Source organism: Pelophylax lessonae, assembly GCF_965119305.1.
Source record: "Pelophylax lessonae genome assembly, chromosome: 3".
NCBI lineage: Eukaryota > Metazoa > Chordata > Amphibia > Anura > Ranidae > Pelophylax > Pelophylax lessonae.
Window position 1 is genome coordinate 25,871,606 of NC_138770.1, and position 19,965 is coordinate 25,891,570.

Here is a 19,965-nt window from a genome sequence, read left to right on the forward strand (position 1 = left end):
ACAATATAATAAGATTTGGGACAGATGGCTCGAAGCCCCTGCCACATGCACCTCCTGATCACGGCTGTTTGGTTTAGTGGCGGCTTGACCTTACTGTGCCCTTGGGCTCTCTCCCGCACCCGCAGTGCGTGCTTAGCTTGTTGTTCTACAATTGTTGGATTGATACTGCATTATCCTGCTGCAGGCCTGTGTTGCTGGTATTACCAATCTTTCTCGATAATGGTGCTCCCCCCCCTGTTCCTAAGGACGGGGGGGGGGGGGGTGGGGTGGCTGCAATATTATACGCCTGTTTGACTGTTTACTTTCTGTACCATTGGTTTCAGTAATGTTTTCAATGACAGTGATTGTCCCTTTTTTCTGCTTTTGTTATGTACCTAACTCAATAAAGGTTTATTTGTTTTAAAAAAAAAAAATTACGTACTTCTGACCCCTGCACTATATACTCTATGTTGTACATTACATACTACTGCACTATATACTCTATGTTGTACATTACATATACCTGACCCTGCACTATATACTCTGTTGTACATTACGTACTCCTGACCCCTGCACTACATTACACACTCCTGACCCCTGCACTATATACTCTATATTGTACATTACATACACCTGACCCCTGCACTATATACTCTATGTTGTACGTAACATTACATATATATGACCCTGCACTATATACTCTGTTGTACATTACACACTCCTCACTCCTGCACTATATACTCTATGACTATGTTGTACATTACATATAGATGACCCTGCACTATATACTCTATGTTGTACATTACGTACTCCTGACCCCTGCACTATATACTCTATATTGTACATTTCATACACCTGACCCTGCACTATATACGCTATGTTGTACATTACATACACCTGACCCCAGCACTATATACTCTATGTTGTACATTACATATATATGACCCTGCACTATATACTCTATGTTGTACATTACGTACTCCTGACCCTGCAGTATATACTCTATATATTGTATATATGCACAATATATACACATAATATGGATTCTCTTTTGTTACACCCATTTCCTACCAGCTGGACATTTTATATCGGTAGATAGTGAGTCGGTGTCCCGCACATCAAGGCGTGGCCTGGCGTAGGTCCAGACTAAGACTGCCATTTACTATCATACAGCAGGTCCTGACTTGATGTGTGACTCCTGGGACACCTAGTCACCCTCTACCATTTACTAGTTACCTTGAGGGGAGAATTGTAAGATCCTCAGAGACAAAGCTGCCTGATGTGGGCGGAGTCCTGGTTTAGGGGAACCAATCTGCTGATATCTAGTAATAATCTTTGTATTTCTATTTTAGTACATGGACGGGAGATGAGGAAAACCTCAGAGGATTGTCTCACTTTGTCTCCAGACTGTAAAGTAGAAGATGAGGACATCACACAGTATAGTCCAGGAGAAAACCTGGCTACCTCAAATGTCCATCCGGCACCACACAGTGTAGATGGACCATCGTATTCCTCTTATCCTGAGGAACCTCAGACTGTGAGGGACAGTGCCGGACCATCGTATTCCTCTTATCCTGAGGAACCTCAGACTGTGGGGGATGGTGCCATCCTTCCAACACATAGGAGGTTTTCCTGTACTGAGTGCGGGAAGTGTTTCCGTTTTAAATTCCGTCTTAATGAGCAAAAAAGGTCTCACATGGTAGAGAAGCCGTATTCCTGTGCTGAGTGTGGGAAATGTTTGTGTTCTAAATATGGTTTTAATTTGCACAAAATATCTCACACGGGGGAGAAGCCGTTTTCCTGTTCTGAGTGCGGGAAATGTTTTTCACTAAAGTCTCATCGTAACAGCCTTCATAGATCTCACATGGGGGAAAAGCCGCATTCCTGTCCTGAGTGCGGGAAATGTTTTTCTTATATGTCCAGTCTTTTAATACATCAGAGATCTCACATGGGGGAGAAGCCGTATTCCTGTCCTAAGTGCGGAAAATGTTTTTCACGGAAATCCAATCTTTACGCACATCAGAGAACTCACACGGAGGAGAAGCCATTTTCCTGTCCTGAGTGCGGGAAATGTTTTTTACGGAAGTCCAATCTTTACATACATCAGAGAACTCACACGGGGGAGAAACCGCATTCCTGTCCTGAGTGCGGGAAATGTTTTTCACATATGTCCAGTCTTTTCATACATCAGAGATCTCACATGGGGTTGAAGCCGTATTCCTGTTCTGAGTGCAGGAAATGTTTTTCAGAAAAGTCCTCTCTTTCCAGACATCAGAGATCTCACACGGGGGAGAAGCCATTTTCCTGTCCTGACTGCGGGAAATGTTTTTCACGGAAGTCCAGTCTTTACACACATCAGAGATCTCACACGGGGGAGAAGCCGTATTCCTGTCCTGAGTGCAGGAAATGTTTTTCAGATAAGTCCAGTCTTTTCAGACATCAGAGATCTCACACAGGGGAGAAGCCGTATTCCTGTCCTGAGTGTGGGAAATGTTTTTCAGATAAGTCCAATCTTTACAAACATCAGAAATCTCACACGGGGGAGAAGCTACTTTCCTGTCCTGAGTGAGGGAATTGTTCCTCACTGAAGTCCTGTCTTCCTGTACATCAGGGGTCCTACACAACCCTCGAGGTGTTAGTGCCTTGAGTGCGGGAAATGTCTTCTATATGAATGTTGCTGGACATGTGGAGAAGAAGCACACCCTGATATACACCTCAGATATACTCCATGGCTTATCTTCATCATGTAAGAAACAGTTCACAAGGAGATCAGAGACATGGATGAAGTGTTGTACCGTGTTGGCTTTTCATTGGCTGAGTAAATTTTGGGGTGTAGAGTGGTAAATAGAGCCGTGAAATGAAGGAATCACCTTCAGAATGTCTTGCTTGTCTGTGTGACGGTTACTGATAATGATATAGTGGGTTACAGAGCTAGAAGCTGTGAGATCCCATATATCTTTATCAGTAAACTTTACACAGACAAGACAGAAATTCTGAAGTTGATGTCCTTCATTTCAAGGCTCTACTTACCAGTGGTGACCCCGAAGCATGTCTCTCTGTCTTCAGTCCATCCTTCTCCCATCCCCCAACAGGAGGGAAGGAGAACTCGGAGATAAACTAGGTGAGAACTTCTTTCCTTTGCTCCTGTGCGGGTTTGGGTGGCTTGGCACGAGAGGTAACACCGCTTGTCTTTATATTTCTACATATCTTGTCTGGGTGGAGGTTATTGGTTGGAAAATATTTATACTGTTTGATTTTCTGTAAATAATTTCTGTTTTCCCTTTGAAGGGAGATATTATGTGTGGTTTGATGAAGTGATTGGCTCAATAGTTACCACTTCACTTACATGTTTAGTTTTTATAAAATAGATGAACAAATATGACAAGCATTCATTCATCCATGACAAATGTTGGTCCTATTTTATTTCATTCAGTGATTTCCTCTGATCATTGGGTCCATCTAGTGGCCATAATGTGGTATTAAACTAATTTTCCTGATTGAGGTATTTTGGAACTAATACCTCATTATGGCCACTAGTTGGAGCTGACGATTATAGGAAATCACTGTGTTTATTAGAATACGGCCAGAATTTGTCACGGCTGGACACATGCTTGTTACACTCACCCAACATATTCTTTGCATAGACACTTTAGTTTCCTATGTCAGGGAGGGGGGGTCATACAAATCCCTGAGATCATACCCATGTATTTATGAGTACAGTACACATTGAAGGACATAAAAACCAGACAGAGCTGTTTTTTAATTATTTTTGCACACATGGTAAAATGCAGATTTTGGGCCTGAAGATTAGATAAAACCCCCAAACATATATTTTCAGAAAGCAGAGGCCCTGGAGAATAAAATGGTGGTAATTGTTAAGGTGTTCCTCGTACACAAATGTCACCTTCATATCTGGGTTTATTTTCTCCTTTCCCCCATTTTCTATGGTGTGATCTTTTCTACAATACTTTGTTATAATAATGTAACACGTTGTGTATTGTATTGGACACAAATTATTACCGACTCCGCCTCCACATTCCAGACAAGTCATTTTCCTGACCAATTGGATTTCTTCCTTTACCATTTTATTCATTTTTTTTTTTTTTTTTTTTGCACTCTTGTTAAAATTAAAGTTAGAATAAAAAATATATTGAAAGAAAAAAAATTCTGTGTGTTGTGCAATGATAATAAGCTTGGGTATCCAGAAACGGCTGGTAGGTGACATTTCCATATACAGCCCAAGGAAGTGACAAGGAGCCCCTAGGAACCTTTTGGAGGAACCCTGGCTGAGAAAGACTGGACTTGGCAGTCATATATTATTATTATACAGGATTTATAAAGTGCCAACAGTTTGCGCAGGCTCTACAATGTTAGGGCAAACAGTACAATTACAATAAAATTTAATACAGGAGGAATCGGAGGGTCCTGCTCTTTAGAGCTTACAATCTAGGAGGGAGGGTCAAGTGATACAAAAGGTAATAACTGTGGGGGATGGGCGGATGGAGAAAATAAAAGTGCATTTGTTAGGTGGGGGCAGAATAGGCTTCTCTGAAGAGATGAGTTTTCAAGCAACGCCTAAAGGTGGATAGAGTAGGAGATAGACAGATTGGAGTAGAGAGTTCCACAGGATAGGAGAGGCTCGGGAGAAGTCCTGGAGGTGGGAGGAGGTGTCAAAGGAACAAGAAAGCAGAAGATATTGGGAGGATCAAAGAGGATGATTTGGTTGGCATATTGAGACCATTTTAGTGGTATTGCTGGGGGCCGAGTTGTGAATGACTTTGTAAGTTACCGTTAGTATTTTTTATTTAAATTTGTTGGGTGAGTGGCAGCCAATGAAGGGATTGGCAGAGAGGGGTAGCAGATACTAAGTGGTTTGTAAGGTGGAGGAGTCTGGCAGCAAAATTCATGAGGGACTGAAGGGGGGATAGCCTATGTAAAGGTAAGACAATGAGGAGGGAGTTGCAGTGGTCAAGGTGAGAGATAACCAGGTAATAGGGATGGGCAAATGGTTTGGGATGGTCATAAGTTTGGCTTGAACATCGTCTGTTTGGGTGTTCACCCAACACCAGAAATTTCTGTGTGCGTGTTTTTCTTTTTTTTTTTTTCTTTTTTTTCATGTTTGATACTATCAATGCAATTATTATTTTTTTAATTATTTATTTATTTATTTTTTTACAAAATATTGTTTTCATAGGAGCAGTGATTTTAATGCTTACAATGAAAAGAAAAAGAAAAATTCCTTTAAATATAGAGCCTGGGGAGTCCCCTTAGTCTGCCTGTAAAGTGGTGTATCTGTACTGTGTATAGAACCTGCTGCAGCAAAACTGACATTTATAAAGAAAAAAATTACATTTAAACTGATTTTCCCGGCCATTGCAATAGAAATAATTAAAAAAAAAAACAATGGGGGGGTCCCCCCTCGGTCCATACCAGGCCCTTTGAAATCCCCACAATCATTCTCGGTGACTTCAACATCCCAGTTACTACAAACACTTCTGTTACTTCTAAATATTTTAGTCCATCCTCCTCATTTGGCCTAAAGCAGTGGATACACAATGGATAGAGGCTTCTACTCACTCTGGTGGCAACACCCTCAGCCTTGTATTCTCTCACCTATGCACTCCATGCAACCTCTCCAACAATCCTCTCCCTCTCTCTAAATACCACTAGGGATGGGCGAACAGTTTTGACCGAGCATAACTTCAACCTGAAATGGCCCCTTCAGGTGTTTGCCAAAACACCCAAATTTTCTGTGTGCTCTGCGTTTCTTCTATTTATTTTACTATTTAAATCCCGCTGAGTGCACAGTCAATAGGTTGTTAAGAAGCGAGGCTGGGAAACCGGCCACGGCGTCCTTAACAACAAATGAGTCCTCAGCTGTCAGCGGGCTCTCCCACAGACAGCTGAATGTAAAAAAAATTATTGTTGGCAAAGAAAATAAAAAATGGGGAAAAAACAGCGTGGGGTCCCCACCGTCTACACCAGGCCCCATCCATACCAGGCCCAAAAAAGGCTGCATGCTTGGATAAGGGTCTGGTATAGATTTTGAGGGGAAACCCCAGGCCAATTTTTTTTTTTTAAATGGCGTATCTTTCCCCCCAAAATCCATACCGGACCCTTATCTCAGCACGCAGCCTGGCGGGCCAGGACAGGGGACAAGTGAGTGCCCCCCAAACCACACCTGGCCACATGCCCTCAACATGGGGGGGTGCTTTGGGTTAGGGGGGTCTTCAGGGGGCTTATCGGGAAATCTGGAAGCCCCCTTGAAAAAGGGGGCCCCCAGATCCTGGCCCCCATTTACCAAAAAAGTGTTAAAAATAATGACATGAGGCAGTTTTTGACAGTTCCTTTATTAAAAATAAAATAAAAAAACAATGTCCCCTTATGTAGATCCATTGTCAATCACAACGACAGATGCACCGCTGACCCAAAAAAAGAAAAAAAAAAAAAAAAACTCCGCCCATGAAGAGGGCTGACTGTCGAATGCCTGCTCCGCTGGGTGACAGTTTTTAAATAGGTAATGGACAGAGCCATCTGGTGGCCCTGCCCCTTATGATGTCACCGATCCAGCATGCACCAGTCAGTTACATCACAAGGGGGGCGGGCCACCAGATAATGTCACCAGGTGGCACTGCTCCTTACCTTTTTAAGAACTGTTAGACTGTCATTCCTTGAGGGTGGAGTGTTTTCTTTTTTGGGGTCTAGAGGTGCAGTGGGTGTCATGACTGACGACAGATCTACATTGGAGGACATTGTTTTGTTGATTTTTCTATAGAAGGAATTGTGAAAAATGGTCTCATAGCCTCATTTATTTTTACAATGTACCCCAAACTCATTCACATAGGGGGGTGGGATCTGGGGGCCCCCTTGTTAAAGGGGGCTTCATGATTCTGATAAGTCCCCTGCCTGCAGACCTGCACAACCACAGGCAAAGGTTGTGGGGAAGAGGCCCTTGTCCCCATCAACATAGGAACAAGGTGCTTTGGGGGGGAGGGGCGAGCCCAACGTGCCCCAAATAACCCCCAATGTTGAGGGCATGTGGCCTGGTATGATTCAGGGGGGGCGCTCACTCACCCCCCCCCCCATTCCTGGCCTGCCAGGCTGCATGCTCGGATAAGGGTGAGGTATAGATTTTGGGGGGACCTCATGCCATTTGTTTTTTAAATTTTGGCATGGATTTCCCCTTAAAATTCATGCCAGACCCAAAGGGCACTGGTATGGATTTTGGGGGACCCCATCCCCGATTTTTATCTTGCCGGCAATTTTTTGTTTTTTACATTCTGCTGTAAGCGGGGAAGCCCACTGACAGCTCATAACTCATTCGTTGTTAAGGACCCAGCGGCCGGCTTCCCAGTCTCGCTTCCTAACAACCTATTGACTGTGCGCTCGGCAGGATGTAAATAGTAAAAAAAATGAAAACACAGAGCGCACAGAAAATTTGGGTGATCGGTGAAGTTCTCCTTGGCCCAAACCGCTCGCCCATCCCTAGTGGTGTTTAGAGGAAGGGAGAGAATTGTTGGAGAGGATGCATGGAGTGCATAGGTGGGAGAATACAAGGCTGAGGGTGTTGCCACCAGAGTGAGTAGAAGCCTCTATCCATTGTACACCCATTGCTTCAGGCCAAATGAGGAGGTTAGACTGAGAAGTTTGGAAGTAGCAGAAGTGTTCGTAGTAACAGGGATGTTGAAGTCGCTGAGAATGATTGTGGGGATTTCAGAGGAGAGAAAGTAGGGCAGCCAGGCAGAGAAGTCATCAAGGAAAGTTAATACCGGTCCATCGGGCCGATAGATCACAGCAATTCTAGAGGAGATTGGAGAAAATAGACGTATACAGTGAGCTTCAAATCATGAGAGAGGGGAGAGTGGAGAACCTGGAAGGTGCTCTGTGAGGATAGGAGGATTCCCACTCCACCTCCCTTGTGTTCCCTAGGTCTAGATTTACAACTACTTCATTGATCATATGGTGTTTATCAATAAATGAAGTAAACTGATCCATGTGCAAATTAATATACAACATAAAGTGCTTTGTGCTCAAGATGCTGTTCCCTGCAGATCCACTGCTTCCACTTTACACATACTTCATTAATCTTATAATATTTTCTTTAAAATAAAAACCTGTGCAAATTCATCGTAATATACAATATTTTTTGCTCAATATAGTTTTCTCTGCAAGTCCACTGCTTCCACTTTGCATCTACTTCAACAAAGTTCTGTTGCTCCAAAAAAGTTCACAACTTAATAAAAAGTTGATAAGGTGTGAAAGTTCTCCGTGCTCCAAACTGTGCCAGCTGTAGTGTAGCCACGCCTTCTTCCCCCTCTTACACACGTGATGGTGAGGGCGCCCCCTTAGTAGTGCTTCCCCACTCACCAGAGCAATATGACTCCCAGCTTTTCAGCTACCAGAGTCACAAACATCCTTCACACTCTCCTCACCTCCGATGGCAAAGGAACTGGATCCTCCTCGCTCACTCCTGCAAGTCTGCTGCGCTTTCTGTCAGTCTCCCTCCTAGACTCGGCTTCCTCCTCCGACCGCTGTTCCAGCAGGAGCTCCGCCTCTTCATACACACTCAGGGAGGAGAGAAAGGGGAAGGATATACAGTACATACACACACAGCACAAGGCCGTGTTCACACTACCAGACGGTTCTCAGGGCTGCAGTTCCTCTGAGCTCCACAAGGTGGTGATCTCACTTCTACCCAGATAGGAAGTCTCTATGGAATACAGACAGGAAGTCTCTATGGAATACAGACAGGAAGTGATGTTAGGTAAAGAGGACGTTCCATAGAACGTAGAGGGAGACACTGCAGGAATTGGCGGCAGAGGAGGTAATAAGTAGATTAACCCCTTCAAGGGGATCAGTTGATGATTAATATATCTTGCTTCCAAAGCTGACCACACATGGATGGAAATGGGACCGATCCCTGCTAAACCAGCTGAATTTCCATGTATCTATGGTCACCTCCCCTCCCCCTTATCTCCTTCATTATGTAAGTCATGCTGAGATAATCTCCCATTGGCTGAGCAATATTCTCATTTGTCTCTGAGCTCCTTCTTGCTATTTCTCGTCCTGCCTGTTGTTTCCTTGGATTGATTTTCTGTGTAGTGACCCCGGCTTCATCTCTTGGATGCGCTCGTCTGTTGCTTGTCCTGACCTTTATCCTGATTCCTGGATCTCCTCCTCATCTCTCCTCCATATCCTCTTACACAGATTTTCTCCACACCTGCAGTGACGCTGGTGGTGGAAAGTTGGCACCAGCATGCAGCAAAATCCATCCCCACCATTCGGAGCTCTGGAGAAAATTGTCTGCTATTTACACTCCATTCCTCCGCACGTCACCTGATCACATGAGAGCTTATTTCACACTCCTGACAGATCTCTGTATGGTAAAGGTCAAAGTTCACTCTTCATTTTAGGAGAAGTGGGAGGCACCCAGGAACAATGATTTGGTTAGCACAGGATCCTCATATAGAGGGCCCCTCAAATCTCCCCATCTAAATGTCCCTCCATTCAGAGTCTATATGTCCTATGACATCACACTGACCTCACAGCTCCTCCCCCCCCAATGTCCATCCATCTGGCTTTTTTTTTCTCATGCTCTTAGGATGTGGGCGGACCCTTGGCATCCTCACTAGCAAAGTGGGACTGTTGGTCCTGCGTTGTATGTAATGATGTCAGAATGCCTGCAACAAGCTTTTACCCTGCGTAGTGTGGGGGTCCTGTGTGGGTAAATTATACCTCAGTCTGAGGTGGGGCTTTAATCAAATGGAAACCTGAATGGTGAGGTGAGGAGGATTCTGGGAATATCATTTGATTTTACTATTTGTGTTCAGATCTAGAGTTTTCCTCCTGTGAAGTCTGGGGATCATATGACCATCACATTGCCTCCACCTCCCTCCCTGATATAATAGAGAAATACAAAGAAGATTCTAGAAGTCACCAGAGAGATCACGGAGGAGAGGTGAGCGGTGCTGGGAATTCTGGTACATTATCCAGTAACAGACAAGGGATGTGTCTGGATGGTGACTGTATCATTGTGTGTGTCAGGTTCCTATAAGGTGTCAGGATGTCACTGTCTATTTCTCCATGGAGGAGTGGGAGTATTTAGAAGGACACAAGGATCTCTACAAGGACGTCATGATGGAGAATCAGCCGCCCCTCACATCACCGGGTAAGAGGAGACTTTATTGTAAAGGAGAGAGCAGTACGGAGGATCCACCTAGATCCCCCATCATCTGATAAACACATAGAAACAATGTATTCAGTCAGTGTGTGTGTTTCCTACAGATGGATCCAGTAATGGGAACCCACCAGAGAGATGTCCCCGTCCTCTCTATTCCCGGGATTCCACACAGGAAGGTCACACCATCCCCCACCATCATCAGGTAGATGAGGAACAATCACTGATAGTATCATTAGGATCTGTACATTATCTGCATTGTTACCATTGATGTCATTTTTATTATATATTCAGAGTGGAAACCTGAGAGATTCTAAAGTTGAGGTTAAAGAAGAGATAAAAGAGGAGGATGATGAGGATGGGGTGATGGAGGAGTCAGAGTTTCTAAAAGAACACAAAGATCTGTACCAGGACACCATGGAGGAGTCATCCAGCTACAGAAACCCACCAGAGAGATGTCCCCGTCCTCTGTATTCCCGGGATTCCACACAGGAAGGTCACACCATCCCTCACCATCATCAGGTAGATGAGTGACAATTATTGGTAGTTCTGATTTATACACAGCATGTTTGTTACAAGAAATGTTTTATTATTTATTCAGAGTGGAATCCTCTGGGATGATAATATTGATGTTAAAGAAGAGTATAAAGAGGAGGATGAGGAGTATGGAGTGATGGAGGAGTTTTCAGAAGGACACAAGGATATGATGGAGCCACCTAATACCAGGAACCCACCAGAGAGATGTCCCCGTCCTCTGTATTCCCGGGATTCCACACAGGAAGGTCACACCATCCCTCAATGTTACAAGGTTGGTGAGACAGAGATTATAAAACACAGACTCATGGAGACAATGTGTGGATTTTTATGTGATGTCACAATAATAAAGCTTATATTTTACAGATGATATTCTCTCTCATTTTCTTGGTTTAGAGTGGAGATCCAATCGATATAGAATTTGAGGTTAAAGCAGAAGAAGAAGAGATGTATGTGAGGGATGATCAGCAGTCTATGGAGGAGGATGGAATAACGGGGACATTTATAGAGGAGGACACTCCTACAGAGATCAGCACAGGTGGGTCATTAACACTAAATACATTCCTCCACCCATACTGCTCACTGATTGGTCCAGAGTAGGGCGGGGACTGGGTGATATCAGCCTGTAATACCCTGGTCACTTTCCTGAGCTGTGTTCCCCGTCCTGTATTCCTGTATTTCTCTCGGATAATCTTCCTTCTCTGTGCTGCAGACACAATTTATGTCTCTAGACTGGATTTATGGAGATTCTGGGGTTCAGCTGGCAGCAAAATGTTCATTTTGACCATAGGCATTACTAGACCTAGGCACCTGGGGTATGTTTTTTGGGTCTTCTGCCCCATGCCGGGGTCTAGCAAAACATGATAGAACAATTCTCCTGGGGTTTCTTGCTCTGTTATTTGCTGGCTGTGCTGGGTGGAGGGATATGTCTGTATAGTCTCACACCCAAGTCACTGAGTGCAGTCTCAGGAGAGGGGAGGCAGCGGTGTGGGACCTCTGCAACTTCTCTCATGTAAACATTTAGAGTGGGTGTAAACCCTCCATATACCCAGTGAAGTGACTGGCCTCAGGGGATACACAGAGATGAAACAAATCCTCCTACATAAGTTGTACCCCTTTATCTGCATTCCTCTCTTTACAAAGTCCAGAATTTAGACAGTTTGTCTGAGCAGTCAGAAAAAAGGGGACGGGGATCTGAAGTTACAGCTTGTCCTAAATAGGGACTACTATGTTATGTTAGTTTTTGGCTGGGCTGTACTTAGCTCAGACTGATTGTTCAGTTTTTCGCCTGGTTTTTCCCTAAGCTTAAGCTGAGTTGTGATTTCTCACTGTGGCCAGTAGATGTCACCGCTATCACTGGACATAGTATGACATTTCACCAACCAAACTAAAATGATAATAAACCCAAAACTAAAAATGTCATACATTGCAGCTTACCAATCATTGGATGTGGTGGCTGCATTACTTTTCTTTTTAAGGCTTTTCCCCTCTGTTTTCACCTGGTCACACCTTCTGTATTAGAGCGCCCCCACTCTGGAGACAGTAGCATTATCAGTCTGGGGGGGGGGGGGGAGGGGAGTGTTAGATGTATTATCAGATTTAACAACAGTAACAAATTGAAGCCAAACTCCATCTCACACTTTATAATCAGTTACAGCAAACTGTTTTTTCCCTTTGGGATAAAAGTTTTACAAGAATAAATAAAAGCTGATCGTTGTAAGCACCCCTGTCAGTGGTAAATGGTCTGCCCCATCCCAGTAACTGATACATTCCGCTTTAGAGTTGGAGCTTTTATAGAACAGATTTACTGGCCAGATCACCAGATGAACATATAAGAAATCCTAAAAAGGAAAACTAACATCACATCTAAGAATCGATAAGCTGCAATATAATAAATATTTTCTTTGGGTTTAATGTCTTACATTAAGAATATTTATATTTCTGTCAGCCAATCCAGTAGGAGGTTTATGTCACTGGTGCATCCTGGGGGAGGAAATAAATAGTTGGGACAGGCCATGTGCTCGCTCTCTTCCCCTGGGATGAGGTGTAGGGAGGGGCTGCTGGATGGAGCTCTGCTGTTTGGTCCATTAGCCTGTTTTGGGGCCTAACATGTGCTGAAGTGGTTGTGAAGCTGTCCTGCCTGGTTTGGAGGAAGCTGTGCCAAGGAGGAGACCCAGGGGAGGCCCCTTGCTGGAAGGAGCCATGAAGAAGGCCGGTCTCTAAGGAGGGCCTGGGGACTCACTTGGAGGACGCACTGAAATTTGGGAATGTGCTTACAGTGTTGCTCAGTTGGTTTATAGGTTCTGACACTGTGAGAGTAGACATTGATCTGCAGTCTGTAAGTGATCTGCCATGGTATCTGAGACCCCCATCCCCCCCAACCCTCACCTCCAACCCTCACCTCCTGAACCATTTTGCAGTAACACTTTAATAAGACAAAAGTGACTGGCACCCAATATCCTTTCTTGATCCCGGTATTTATTCCATGGATTCAGCCCTGGGGTGAAATTCTAGCCCTCCCCAGGCTTTTGGAGGAGTTATCCTGCCTTTTGGATGTCAAAGGGATTCTACATTCATATTACACATTACATACTCCTGACCCCTGCACTATATACTCTGTTGTACATTACATACTCCTGACCCCTGCACCATATACTCTATGTTGTACATTACAGACCCCTGACCCCTGCACTATATACTCTATGTTGTACATTACATACTCCTGACCCCTGTACTATATACTCTATGTTGTACATTACATACTCCTGACCCCTGCACTATATACTCTATGTTGTACATTACATACTCCTGACCCCTGCACTATATACTCTATGTTGTACATTACATACTCCTGACCCCTGCACTATATACTCTATGTTGTACATTACATACTCCTGACCCCTGCACTATATACTCTATGTTAAACATTACATACTCCTGACCCCTGCACTATATACTCTATGTTGTACATTACATACTCCTGATCCCTGTACTATATACTCTATGTTGAACATTAATCAAGACAAAAAGTTCCGTGCGTGTAGGCCCTTACCCCTAATTGATATGAGGACACAGAAGATAGGGGAAAGTGGGGCTTTACGGGCCAGTGGGAGTAGAAGGATCACACAAAAACCAACTTCTAAAAATAATTTACATTTTATTAAATTTCATCGTAAAAAACATGGGCGTGTGCGCACATATTAGCACAAACAAAATAACATAGAATAATACTGATAAAATCGATTATAAAGAGTCATTAAATAGAAATACATCCCAGAAGGGAGAAAAAACCAAGAGCCTGTGTAGGATGGAAAGAGTAGGTCTCAGATGGAATACGGTCAATGTAGGTCCCCAACAAGCCGACGCGTTTCGCTCAAGGCTTCCTCAGGGCCAGAGAGACCGGTATTTCTATAGGTGATATGAAATACAGCAAAATAACAGTTAGTGACTTATAAGTCCAAAAAATTACATCAATCATCATTAGAGTATAATCATATAAAGCTGTGGTTTTGTACTGACCCTTTTCAATGACTCGGGAGATGGCAGATTGGCGACACGAAAAAACACCAGATATTGTCCCCTTAGTATTTGTGTATAGCCTCCCATGTATACATATATTCACTCATTTATTTTAGGCTAAAGCTCCGTACACACGTACCGATCGTCGGCCGAACGTTCGGCCGTCTTTTGTCCCCGGGCTGTCGTGTCCGCTGAAAAGTGCAAAAGACTGCACACGAATTTTGTCCGCCAACAACAGCCGACTGCAGAAGTGATGTCATGTGATGGTTAACTTTCCCTGTGTTTTTTCTTTTCTGAGCATGCCCAGTCTTGCAAATCTGCTGTCTGTCGGCCGAAATCTGTACTGACTGGCGAACAATCGGCCGTTCTGGTGTCGGCATTCAAAAATTCAATGATTCTGTTCGGCCGAAAGTGCGCTGTCGGCTGTCGGAAGCATCATACTAACAAGCCGAAAATTGGCCGATCGGTCGTCGGCCGAATCTTTTCGGCCGACAATCTGCACGTGTGTACGGGCCTTAAGTGTCCAGCCTCTCAATCACCGCAAAGAGCACCGCTGCAAGAGTAGACTCTATGTAATTATATGCATATCACTATGGATAGATTTGGAGGATATTCAATACTAACCCACCTTTTTATGCTGCATAAGATAGCACTGTGTTATAACTTGATAGTCAGGACTCTTTTATATGTAAAGCTGTTCTGTTATGGGAGCACGATGGTTACCACACTGAATAGGAAGAATATAAGTGTGAGGTACATAGCACCAAGAAAATTCTATGAGATCACTTATATCACTTCCTATAGCCTCTAATACTTGAATGCAACATTTGATTCATACCTGGTGGCTGCACTTGATATATCCACCTATCGTTTCCTTTTCCCTTGATCAGGGCCGATGGAGTGGTTTATTAGATGTATATATGCGATATAAACCTTCAGTCCTTATAGCCTAAAAAGGGGTGAAGACCTCATTTAAGTAGGCATGCTTGTGATGTGGGTACTTCATATATATCCATAGGGAGGGGGGAGGAGAATAGAGAGAGGGGAATAAATCACCAGAGAGTATGCCCACCTTTTCAGGCAGGAACCTATATCCTCATCTCATCCTATTCCAGAACGGTGGGGGGGATAGTATATCCCGGGTCCAACCGGTCCTGTAGAAAATATCCATCCAATTTCAGGTTAGACTATCTTGTGTCATTCTATTATATATTGCCAATAAAGGCAATATATGATTGCATATAATGGTGTCAGCGGTACCTACCTTGTGGTTTTTCAGGCCAGCCAGCCTGCCTGATCGATATTGAATTCAGTGTGTAATATATAGGAAGGGGGATTAATCCCCTCCCTCTCCTATGTTGGCGCCAGTTTTAATCCCATGCAGGTGTGGATGATAGAAGTGGCAAACATTTCCTATGTTTGCCGCATATAGCCGGATATGACGCCCCAATTGCGTCATATCCGGTCGCACCAGGAAGTGACACTATCTCTGATGCGATGCAGTCCGGTCAGCAGACGTCAACAGGAAGTGACACCTCCTGTAAGGCATCCGAGGTACAAGGTCTGGATGCATCTACGGCGGGCTCCCCCTGCTGGTGACATCGATCACCACATATAGGGATATCGATTGAAGGGCAAGTAACGGCCAAAACTGACATGTTATATAAAACCACTCAGATCTAAAGTCTGGATGTACATCCATCCTGCACTATATACTCTATGTTGTACATTACATACTCCTGACCAATGTTCCCTCTAATTTTTTACTGGGCTGAGCAAATAAAAAAATTTCTGAGCGCAGTGCTCCCCAACCTTTTTATCGCCGCGGACCGGTCAACGTTTGATCATTTTTCTGTGGCCCCCAATCAATGCAGAGTGCCCACAGCATTGCCCCCAATCAATGCAGAGTGCCCACAGCATTGCCCCCAATCAATGCAGAGTGCCATAGCATTGCCCCCAATCAATGCAGAGTACTACAGCATTGCCCCCAATCAATGCAGAGTACTACAGCATTGCCCCCAATCAATGTAGAGATGCCAGCGTGCCCCTTTTCAATGTAGAGGTGCCAGTGTGCCCCCTTTCAATGTAGAGATGCCAGTGTGCCACCTTTCAATGTAGAGATGCCAGTGTGCCACCTTTCAATGTAGAGATGCCAGTGTGCCACCTTTCAATGTAGAGATGCCAGTGTGCCCCCTTTCAATGTAGAGATGCCAGTGTGCCACCTTTCAATGTAGAGATGCCAGTGTGCCCCCTTTCAATGTAGAGATGCCAGTGTGCCCCCTTTCAATGTAGAGATGCCAGTGTGCCACCTTTCAATGTAGAGATGCCAGTGTGCCCCCTTTCAATGTAGAGATGCCAGCGTGCCACCTTTCAATGTAGAGATGCCAGCGTGCCCCCTTTCAATGTAGAGATGCCAGTGTGCCCCCTTTCAATGTAGAGATGCCAGTGTGCCCCCTTTCAATGTAGAGATGCCAGTGTGCCACCTTTCAATGTAGAGATGCCAGTGTGCCCCCTTTCAATGTAGAGATGCCAGTGTGCCCCCTTTCAATGTAGAGATGCCAGCGTGCCACCTTTCAATGTAGAGATGCCAGCGTGCCCCCTTTCAATGTAGAGATGCCAGTGTGCCCCCTTTCAATGTAGAGATGCCAGTGTGCCACCTTTCAATGTAGAGATGCCAGTGTGCCCCCTTTCAATGTAGAGATGCCAGCGTGCCACCTTTCAATATAGAGATGCCAGCGTGCCCCCTTTCAATGTAGAGATGCCAGTGTGCCCCCTTTCAATGTAGAGATGCCAGTGTGCCACCTTTCAATGTAGAGATGCCAGTGTGCCCCCTTTCAATGTAGAGATGCCAGCGTGCCCCCTTTCAATGTAGAGACTCTTCAGTCCCGAGTCTAGTAATGGTTCTGCCATTTTTTCAGTTTTTAATTAATGCAGAGTGCCCACAGCATTGTCCCCAAATCAATGTAGAGATGCCAGTGTTCCCCCACCGAGTCTACCCCCCCCCCCCCCCGTGCACTTACCTCATGGTCACGGGCGGCAGCTTCTCTTCAGTTCATTCCCCGGCTTCCTGCCTCTCCTCAGTCCTCCTGACTCCCGAGTCCCGACACCTCTTCCTCGGCCAATGGCATGAAGTTGGCCTTTCGGCCAATCAGGAAGCGGGAGGACCCGCTCCCTGATTGGCCAGGAGGAGGATCCGTGTGACAATAGCGAATTTTCATTCGCTATTGTCACACAATGGGCGTGCTCTCGCGGCGCACGCTCTGCTACACGGCCGCCACGTCTGCGGCTGCGCGGTTTGAATAGGTGCTTGCGCGGGACCTTCATTCACACTGCGCGCCCGCGCATGCGCGCAGGCTAAAGGGAACACTGCTCCTGACCCCTGCACTATATACTCTATGTTGTACATTACATACTCCTGACCCCTGCACTATATGTTCTATGTTGCACATTATACATTCCTGACCCCTGCACTATATACTCTGTTTTACATCATGTACTCCTGACCCCTGCACTGTATACTTTATGTTGTACATTACATACTTGTGACCCCTGTACTTTATACTCTATGTTGTACATTACATAGTCTGACTTCTGCTCTCTCCCCTCTACCCACTGCTATATTTACACATAATATGGATTCTCTTTTGTTACGCCCATTTCCTACCAGCTGGACATTTTATATCGGTAGATAGTGAGTAGGTGTCCCGCACATAAAGGCGTGGCCTGGCGTAGGTCCAGAATGAGACTGACATTTACTATCACACAGCAGGTCTTGACTTGATGTGTGGCTCCGGGGGCACCTAGTCACCCTCTACCATTTACTAGTTACCTTGAGGGGGGAATTGTAAGATCCTCAGAGACAAAGCTACCTGATGTGGGCGGAGTCCTGGTTTAGGGGAACCAATCTGCTGATGTCTAGTAATAATCTTTTTATTTCTATTTTAGTACATGGATGGGAGATGAGGAAAACCTCAGAGGATTGTCTCACTTTGTCTCCAGACTGTAAAGTAGAAGACGAGGACATCACACAGTATAGTCCAGAAGAAAACCCGGCTACCTCAAATGTCCATCCGGCACCACACAGTGTAGATGGACCATCGTATTCCTCTTATCCTGAGGAACCTCAGACTGTGAGGGACAGTGCCGGACCATCGTATTCCTCTTATCCTGAGGAACCTCAGACTGTGAGGGACAGTGCCGGACCATCGTATTCCTCTTATCCTGAGGAACCTCAGACTGTGAGGGACGGTGCCGGACCATCGTATTCCTCTTATCCTGAGGAACCTCAGACTGTGGGGGATGGTGCCGTCCTTCCAACAGATAAGAGGTTTTCCTGTACTGAGTGTGGGAAGTGTTTCCGTATTAAATCCCGTCTTAATTTGCATAAAATATCTCACACAGGAGAGAAGCCGCATTCCTGTTCTGAGTGCGGAAAATCTTTTTCACAGAAGTCCAATCTTTACATACATCAAAGATCTCACACGGGGGAAAAGCCGTTTTCCTGTCCTGAGTGCGGGAAATCTTTTTCACGGAAGTCCAATCTTTACACACATCAGAGATCTCACACAGGGGAGAAACCGTATTCCTGTCCTGAGTGTGGGAAATGTTTTTCAGATATGTCCGGTCTTTACAAACATCAGAGGTCTCACACGGGGGAGACACCATTTTCCTGTCTTGAGTGCGGAAAATCTTTTTCACGGAAGTCCTCTCTTTACACGCATCAGAGATCTCACACGGGGGAGAAGCCACATTCCTGCCCTGAGTGCGGGAAATGTTTTTCACTGAAGTCCTCTGTTTACATGCATCTGAGATCTCACACGGGGGAAAAGCCACATTCCTGCCCTGAGTGCGGGAAATGTTTTTCACTGACATCCCATCTTCACACACATCAGAGATCTCACACGAAGGAGAAGCCGTATTCCTGTCCTGAGTGTGGGAAATGTTTTTCACGGAAGTCCCATGTTCACACACATCAGAGATCTCACACGGGGGAAAAGCCACATTCCTGTCCTGAGTGCGGGAAATGTTTTTCACTAAAGTATCATCTTTACATACATCAGAGATCTCACACGGGGGAGAAGCCTTTTTCCTGTCGTGAGTGCAGGAAATGTTTTACACAGACGTCCCATCTTTACACACATCAGAGATCTCACACGGGGGAAAAGCCATATTCCTGTCCTGAGTGCGGGAAATGTTTTTCACACAAATCCAATCTTTACACACATCAGAGATCTCACACTGGGGAAAAGCTGTATTCTTGTCCTGAGTGTGGGAAATGTTTTTCACACAAGTCCAATTTTTCCAGACATCAGAGATCTCACACGGGGGAGAAGCCGCTTTCCTGTCCTGAGTGAGGGAATTGTTCCTCACTGAAGTCCTGTCTTCCTGTACATCAGGGATCCCACACAACCCTCGAGGTGTATTAGTGCCTTGAGTGTGGGAAATGTCTTCTATATGAATGTTGGTGGACATGTGGGGAAGAAGCATACCCTGATATACACCTCAGATATACTCCATGGCTGATCTTTATTATGTAAGAAACAGTTGATAAGGAGATCAGAGATCACCAGAGACATGGATGAAGTGTTGTACCGTGTTGGCTTTTCATTGGCTGAGTAAATTTTGGGGTGTAGAGTGGTAAGTAGAGCCGTGAAATGAAGGAATCACCTTCAGAATGTCTTGCTTGTCTGTGTGACGGTTACTGATAATGATATAGCGGGTTACAGAGCTAGAAGCTGTGAGATCCCATATATCTT

General features: G+C 44.9%; 1 protein-coding gene across 1 annotated transcript in view; it reads left to right on the top strand.

Moving 5' to 3' along the window:
- LOC309549817 (uncharacterized protein) overlaps positions 1-19,683 on the top strand; it is a gene marked incomplete at its 5' end in the record, with an annotated part of 121,941 nt that extends 102,258 nt beyond the window's left edge. The window contains 2 exon segments of the mRNA XM_082250320.1: positions 1,769-2,527; positions 19,123-19,683. Coding sequence (XP_082106446.1) covers positions 1,769-2,527; positions 19,123-19,563 — 1,200 coding nt within the window. The 3' untranslated portion in view covers positions 19,564-19,683.
- Between the last annotated feature and the right edge of the window lie 282 nt (positions 19,684-19,965).